Raw genomic sequence first — 8620 nt, 5'->3', positions numbered from 1 at the left:
AATAATACTTACACCAATATTTATTGTCAAAGAGTAACTCAGTGTAATGCCGGTTCTCCTACAATAATACTTCAAACAGGTTTCTCTAAAGGTTAAGTACAAAGGTTTTCATAAATTAAAGAAAAGCTCATGGAGTTCTACATTCAAGATGTTCCCACCTCAATCCTGCAAACGTTACTGAACTAATTGAGCTGGCTCACAATATTCCCCTGTGGAAGTTGAGAAGGCTCCCTCAGTTTTTAACAAGATAACTTCACACGTCTGTCTGGAAGATTTTATTCACGACTGTTGTAAAGGCTTTAGTCATGAGACACAGTGTACGTCTTAATGACTGAATGAATGTACAGGTTTTACCTGTGTTTCTGAATACTGAATTTATAATCAAGCATATTGGTTTACTGTAGTTGCTATTAGTGTCCAGTTTTCTGTGTGCTTCCTTTAAATCAATTCTAATCCACAGTGTTTTAGAAGTGTTTTTTTTTTTTGAATGTCCATCACTCACTCAGCTTGGGAAACAGACAGACTTTCATTCTATAATCCAAACAGCCAGCTGTTCACGCACTGTTATGAATGGTATTTGTCATGGCTGATACAGATCAGTCAATCAGTAAAAAAAACCTCAACAGCAACAGCTGAAGGGAGGTCTAAGTCAGTGTGAGCTGAATGCACTAATCACTTCAGTAGCGTGGGTCACATGACAAGAAACTCATTTTAAAAAGGAACAGCAGTGCATAACATTTTGTAGCCTGTTGAAGACTCTTAAGAGTTAATATATTTGCTTCTTTAAAAGCTTTTAAAAGTGATCATTTGCATCAGAGTGCCTCAGATTTATGTTTCCCCAGTGGTACGGCTAATATGCGTTTGAATTCATGCTTGGTCTGACAGTCGAACAGACTGAAGGAATTAACGTTGTGATGGCAACAGGAAGCAAAACACAGATGGGTTCAATAAAGTGAGATTGGTATTCGTTAGCAATTTCATTGCCCATGCATCCCTGCTGGCATTTCATCCTCAAACATGGACACTTTGAACTTCACTCTGCTGATCCCAAAGGCAAGTGTGATTTCAGTTTGCAAACGTTTTTTTTCTAAACTAAAAATTCTGTTTCCCATATGTAGAAGTCATTTGGGCGACACCCAAAACACATCTACAACATCTGGACAATGTTTATATTATAGAATTATCTCACTGTAGTTCTTAATACTCTCTAAAAATGCATCTGTAAGATGCTTCATGACTTCTCTACTCAGTGTAGTTGTATTGTAAATGCAATGCTGTGTCCAGGCTGACTCCCAAGTGTTGGATTTTGGAGCCTCAGACGATAAAAAGTAAAATTCGAGGCCAGTGCTGTCAGATCATCTCCACATTCAACATCTGCAGTAACACGATTCTTCTGAGGTACCTGTAATTACTTCCTTAATTTGTTTCACTCTTTTTCTTCCCGATGTGAGAAAGTCCAAACAGGGCAGAGGAAAAAAGAAATCATCCAATTCAGGTGATTTAAAAAAAAAACAAGTAAACAATTCTTTGCCTTTGCTGGGTAGGAGAGCATGTTTGGGGTCAATGCCTCTGTGAGAGATGAGCTTTAGTCAGATCACATCTCTTCTTTTCCTTCAGTCTAAAAAAGTGCCATTTCTTTACGTGTCACTCCAGAGAAGAACAGAGCAGTGGAGAACTAAGCGGACCAGAAAACTCGACAGAGCAGACCAGCAGATACCAGATCACCTCTGGCTAAGACTTCACTACAGTAAACTCTTCCATGCTGATGAAATATGTGTATTCATGTGTTTGACAAAGACAGAAAAAGAAAAAAAAGCGAGAGAGACACTACGATGGTTTATGACAAGTTGCCTGGGTGTGTGTTTCTGTGTGTGTCTAGATGAGAAGGTCCTCCAGTGGGTAATCTACGACACTCCGTTCACCAGCGGAGGAGCGTCCTGTTTGTCCTTCTTCATCCCTCGGTCTCTGATGGGTCTCTGATGATGATGGCGGGATGGACCCTCCCCGCTGGAACCGATGCCACCCTGGGACGAGGAAGGCCCTCCTCCTCCTCCTCCTCCTCTTCCCCCTGAGGAGTGCTGCACACTACGTTCATTGTTGCCGTCCACACGGATCTGTGGGGGAAAGAAAACAAGTACAGTCTGACACAAGTGTCGTTTGAGGAGAAGTCTCCCTCTGAAATCTCTGTTGCCTCTTCTAGGTCAAAATCAACTAAATATTCAGCCATGACTTGCTGCCAGTTCCTCTAGGTAAACTCCAACCTCCTCTCTCCAAGTCCGACATGCGTTTCCACGTCAGCTGGCAGCTGCACAGCATCTTTTTTCTGAACGCTCCAACCTCATCAAGTTGAAAAGCTCTCAACTTTTCAGAGAAGGCGCTCGTGATGTTACGGTCACTCATTCTTTTTCATGGCCTCGGCGATAATACTGACTGTATTTCTGTCTTCTATGGATCATATCGGCACCCACATTCTACTTGCTCTGTTGTCCAGATGTCTTATAAAAAAGAAATGGATAGTAAACTGCAAAAGGGGCAGTGTCATATAAGCGGCGGTTGTCAAGGTATTGTTTTCATAGAGACAAGATGCACATACAACTGTAGCTGCACAGTTCTAATAAGCTGTTGATGCAGGAGAACATGACTGTGCGTGAATCAAAGCTTCAGTCCACTCTGATCACATACGCTCAATACTGGAGATGCTGCATGAGCCCAGTTTGATTCATTACTGCAGATATATTTGGGTGTTGCAGGGACAGCATGTGCTGTCCTCGATAACTGGCACAAAGGCACTGATAAAAATGATGCGGTTTTAGTCTCAATTGTATCTTTTCATAAGCTCAGTATCATTAGATCATCGCTCCGCCATCAGCTCTGGATGGATCCTGAATATCACCAGAGAAAGAAGTAATTTCATGAGCTAACAGAGTTGATAACGTGGGTTTATCTTGGGTCTACAAGTAGTACCAAATATGTGTCACAGATAGATATTTGGTCTGTTTAGACTGATCAAAGGAAAGACATCTGTGGGTGTTAAAATCATTTTTCTTGGTCTCAAATAATTACTAGAGCTGAAACGATTACTCGAGTAACTCAAATAATTCGATTACAAAAAATGGTTGAAGCAAAATCTCTGCCTCAAGGCTTTGTTTAATTCCTATCCACATTATGTGGCCTGCTTCACTCAGGGGTCATTTTTCCACACGGACTGTTATTGTGGACACACACCACTACATTCACAATTGAGTGGGCACGATGGAGGAGAGCCGAGAAACTGTCTGTAAAAGACAGAGAATGTCCAAAGTTTGGGATCATTTCACACTTAAAAAAGAAGATAAGAAAGTGCAATGTGTCTACTGCAAAGCAGAACTGGCATAACACAACAGCACGTCAACAATGATTCAACATCTGAACCGAAAGCATCCAGTTGTTAACACCAGCTCACCAAGTGTCGCCGATACAAGCTAATGTAAACATTTATGCTAGCTAATTTAACGTAGCCTACCATCGCTAGTTAGTACGTATGGTATTTGTAGAGGCAGTAGCCTGATGTCAGTATGACCAGATATCATGTTAAGATGTGGAAACTAATTTGTGTTAAATTGCAAGAGAGTAATAGCCTACACCCAATAACTCCTTTCCCCACACACACATTCATCTCGTCTCTCTCACACTCCATCACGCACGCGTGCACACATAAACACACACACACACCTTTACTTCTGGTGTTAGCAGTAGTTGGAATAAATACCTGTATGTTTTTTCAGGAATAGAAGCCAACTGCTTGGTCTTTTTTTCAGGCCTGTCATTTTCATTATGCATCATTGGGTACTGTTTTTCAATAATGCAAAATTATCATAGTGACTGGGGGAGTACCGATTGCAGACAGAGAGCACTTATGGTGCAAAGACACATGGGAGCGAATTCTCAAGTGCTCATGAGACTGTTGTTGTTCGTATATGAGTCGTAGTTCTGCTTTCTGTACATGTTCTGAGTGTTGTAGTGTCCTGTTGTGTTGTGAGGCTGTGTGATGTTGAATTGGCATAGACATGAATTTTGCAGTGTGCCACCATGGCTGAGTATGATAGGGCGGGTGGTGATGTTCATCAAATGTTTGTGTCTTGAGGGGGTGATTAAAGCTGCAGACCTCAGATGTTGCTGCGTAAGTGGCACAGGATCTGCGTTGAAGTTAGAGATCCGTCTCGTGAGACTTTCTTCCTAGCAAGTTCACCACATATTCTTATTTTATACTAGATTACTCAATTAATCGATGGGATAATCTGTTGAATACTCAATTCTAAAAATATTTGATAGCTGCAGCCCTACTAATTACATTTAAAAACAGGTGGCTCTGTGTAGTTGTTTCTTGGTACTATTAAGATTTGTACACAGCAGAGAACTGTGTGTGTGTGTGTGTGTATGTTACCTGTAGAGTGTCCTCCTGCGCTCTTGTCTTGGGGTCTCTGATATGACGAGGTCTCGGCTCGCTCCACTGCATGTCTTCACCTAAATAACAACAGACAAACCCTGAATCTCAACTCAGGCATCATCTTCCTTCACCTTATCTCAGGCGACATTAGAAACAAAACCTCTTCTAGGAATCCAGAACCACTGACTCAATGTTTTCCATGAACCTTCATAAACCTCTGTAGTTTAAGGCAGGCAGGTAGCAGCTTGAAAACAGGGTTAAATATATTTGTTAGGATTAAATTTACGCCAGGAGAATTTCATTTTTTCAGGATAAATGATGATCACCTTGAAAAGCAAACACTCAAGAATGTTTTAGCGAAGGAGTCAGCAGAGAACGCATTACATGTATTCATTCATCTCACTTTTCTCAATTCACTACACACAAACATTTCTTCCTCCTTCTTTTTCCTAATTTTCTTAATAACTTAATAACTCATCTCCATTTGTCATCTTTAAAACTAGCAAGAAAGATTATCAAGCTTTGAAAGGTACATTTTTGACTCATCTCTCTCCTGAGAAGAATCCTCAGTGACTCAAGATCACTACAAATACATTTCCGCCTACCTTTATACCCGCCCCCTCCCCTTCCTCTCCCTCCTCGTCCCCGCGGACCTCCCCCGCCTGCCCTCTTCCTCCCGTCTGTCCGTCTGGGAAGGGTCCCGCCTCCTGTCATCAGCTCCTCGGTGGGGGCCAGCGACCAATCGCTGAGCTCGTCTCTGTGGTCTGACTCAGTCTCTGAAGCGTTGGATGCCTCCGAGTTGGTGCCTGAGGGACGGAGGACACAAGTCAAACATTACTGAAACTGTTTTGTTTTATGAGAAAGTCATCACAGAGGGAAGAGGCTGGATTTTTCATCTACTTTCCAGTGAATTGTCATAAATCCAAACACTTATTTAATCCTGAAATGGGGTCACTGTGCACAAAAGGTTAAGTAATTACTTCTCATCAAGTGTGGCTGAAAATAAACTCAAGTCTCAGCAAGAGAATCAGCTCTTTTGCTTCGTCATCGTGCCATTAAGGGCCAAACTAATGAGAGCACCTGTACTGAGCTGACTATTTTATATTAATGCTTCAGATAATTTAGTTCATTATTTTAAAAGAAAGAAGATGTGAATTGATTTAAATTTCACATACCTGAGGCGAAAGCTGCACCTCCTCCTCTTCGCCCTCTGCCACCTCTTCCTCCCCCTGCGTAGGGCTTCCCTCCTCCGCCTCCTCCTGCTCCTCTCCCCATGCCGAGCCCCATGCCGTTATCGAACACGTAGGTTTTGTCTTTAAGGTTCCTGGGCCCCGTCCCTCCTCCTCCACCTCCGCCTCCTATCTGTCGCAGCTGCTCGTCGATCTGAAGGCGCTCCAGACGAAGCTGATCCACCTCCTGTGGACATGAGGAATTGAAAAAACATGGAAAGTAATATGTTTACATGCACACTAGAAGACTGGTTTTAATCATGTTGCAGCATTCTGGGAGAGTAGGCGAAGAAGATATCACTCAAGTAAACAACATATGGCCTTGCCTACGACATAGCAGTTAGAATTACCGTGACCTGGATGACTGAGAGCCCTCATCAACATGCAACATATGGTCTTGTTAGTGCAATAAAAAAATTGCAGAAAAGAGCTTCTTCCAACTGCTTTGATCGACCGCCACTACATTCAGCCTAACTTGCCATCATAAAATTGAGCAAAGTCCTTTTGACTCTAGCTGAGATGAGAGCTACTCCATCTCTACCTGCCGCACCAGTCTTGTCAACATTCACCAACTAATATAAATTTCATGACTAACTTGATGACAGGCCAAAATGGACCTTTGTTGTCAGGTTGGTAAAAAAAGCCATATGTTTTTTCCAGCCAGACTATTTATGAGGTAGAGAAGCATCACTGTGTAACAGCACAATATAGTGGTACAGATTAAACTCTAGCAGTGTGAGGGGTCAACATCTGGCATCTAATGCTGCAATGTGCTGTATATATCTAGTGTTAATATCCATACTGTGTGTCTTTAGCATGAAAATGTCTTTCAATATGAATATGAAGTTCCATCTCATCTTATTCTCTAGCTGTAGCTGCAAGTTCCAAACGTTATTGCGGCGACTCAACTGTTTCTGCTTTTAGACAGATTTCAACAGGATCTTTTGAGCTCTGTTATCTATGTGCTTTAAACTTCCCAAACGTTGAAGACGAGGCAGAAATAGATTCAATAAAGGTTTTTTTTTTTTTTATGGATTCGTATTAAATATGCAAATTCAATACTGGATGCAGGATAACTGGATAGCAATAACCTCAGCACTGATGGATAAAGCCTAAAAATAAAAAAGTAGACTGCTGTTTAAAAAGCAGTGGCTGACCAACACTGGATTGATGGAGACAATGTCGATACCAATACTGGGGAGTTAAAGTCCAATATCAAAATATCAGCTGATTTTCTTATTCACATGCAATACATTTGTACATGAGCACAAAGTTTTTGCAATAATCCTTCAAATGTGAAATGTGAAAAAGACATGTACGTAACAGAGATGGGACGCTTACACTTTAACAATAACATTTTATTTTCCGAAATGACATGCGTATATCGCATAACATACAAGCCGATACCAGTATAGCAGTGATAGTTCAATATTGGCCAACTGAGACTTTGGATAGGGATGTGTTAATGAAGCACATTACATTTCTGTGCTTTGTTTGATCCTTTACTTATAACTGTCAGTAGATCAAAGACTGTCTGAAGCTCTGCTCTGAGAAGTCATTACAACATCCTGTTAAACCTGACACACCAGCTGTGTGAAATTCTTCTGAGAGCGAAGTCTAAGCTTACCACAATACTCAGGACATGTTGTTTACATAGTATACACGGAAACCTGGTTATTTAGCTTCCTGCATGCAAGATTATTACAAACCTACATTCCCTTGGTTTATCTGAGTCAGTGCAGAGAACGTAGCTCCTCTCTGTCAGGTCTGTACAGAGTCAGATCAGTGATCGAGGATGAACCCACTTTGGTTTGTGGCTTCCTCAACAATGCTGTTTACATCACTGTGCTGGGTTTGATTCCTCTATATGATTATTAGTAGGTGAAAGAGGAAAGGATAAAAAAAATCCATATTACTGGTTAGGACTGAATTATCATAATGTTAGTTTTGCTATGTAATTACAGATAATTAGGGTAGTGGAGGCACTTTTGATGTTTGGATGAGGAGTTTAAATGCTAATGCTACATTACCTCATCTTCCTCTTCCTGTATTTTTACTATGCTAAGCTAACTGTCTCATGACACGTCCTTCATATTAAGGACATGAGAGTGACAACCCTCTGCAAGAAAGCTAATTAATCTAGTCCTTTGCCTCCAAGTTCTTCATGTTCCTTCATAAATATTGTAATGCTTTTGTGGAAAAACATGTTTTTTGTAACATGTGAGTTATTCAGTATTTCTGCAGACATTTTAGTGTGACTACCGACACAAGCTCTAAAAAAACATTTGCAGGAAGTACTACTCCAGGGTTTCCTCCAGTGTATTAGAAGCCTGGTGGCCGCCAGGCTTAAATCTCCCACCGCCAGGCTAAGCATCATTTATTTATTTATTCAAATAGGTTTGTATATATCAGTAAAGCTGTTGTAAGCTGGAAGCACAATGGTGACATTTTATGGTCAACATGTGAACAAATTGCGGGTCTGAGGTCAGGTGTCTTTTTCATCACCTAACACCCCTCAAACCACTGCTACTCTCACTACATGCAAACTAGGCTTCTTGTGATTGATCATAATGGGATCTCAAAAAGTAAAGGCCAAAAAACACAGATTTTTCCTCCGAAGTGGGACAAACAAAGGCGGAGATGTTGAACCCACTGGTTCATCTGTTGCCCAGAGTGCAGTGGCATGATGTTGGCTAAGCCACGGGTCAATGAGGCAGCTAGCATGGATGTAGCATGGATGTTAGCTTGTCGTCCACTGCAGTGACAGAGCTGCCTTCTCCATGCTGCGATGGGAAGCATAGAACGAGCGGATTTAATCAAAATTAGTTGGTGGACCAGAAATTCAGTGGGTGGCTGTACCTGACCAATTATAGTTTTGTTTGTTTTGTGCTACGTGAAAATATCAACAATATTAAGTGCACTAAATTTTCAGTGGTTTGGTCGTAAAACACCGCTATTAAATTCA

The 8620-nt window shown here is 41.3% G+C and overlaps 1 protein-coding gene across 1 annotated transcript in view; it reads right to left on the bottom strand.

Moving 5' to 3' along the window:
• fmr1 (FMRP translational regulator 1) overlaps positions 1–8620 on the bottom strand; it is a 16150-nt gene continuing 7530 nt past the window's right edge. Inside the window, exons 12-15 of the mRNA XM_037076271.1 lie at positions 5602–5842; positions 5032–5232; positions 4424–4503; positions 1–2114 (exon numbers count right to left, since the gene is read on the bottom strand). Coding sequence (XP_036932166.1) covers positions 1905–2114; positions 4424–4503; positions 5032–5232; positions 5602–5842 — 732 coding nt within the window. The 3' untranslated portion in view covers positions 1–1904. The remainder of the gene's footprint in view (positions 2115–4423; positions 4504–5031; positions 5233–5601; positions 5843–8620) is intronic.

The sequence above is a fragment of the Acanthopagrus latus genome, chromosome 18 (assembly GCF_904848185.1).
Source record: "Acanthopagrus latus isolate v.2019 chromosome 18, fAcaLat1.1, whole genome shotgun sequence".
In the NCBI taxonomy this organism is placed as follows: Eukaryota; Metazoa; Chordata; class Actinopteri; order Spariformes; family Sparidae; genus Acanthopagrus; species Acanthopagrus latus.
Note: the sequence above shows the minus strand (reverse complement) of the source record. Positions and strands in the feature narration are given on the sequence as shown.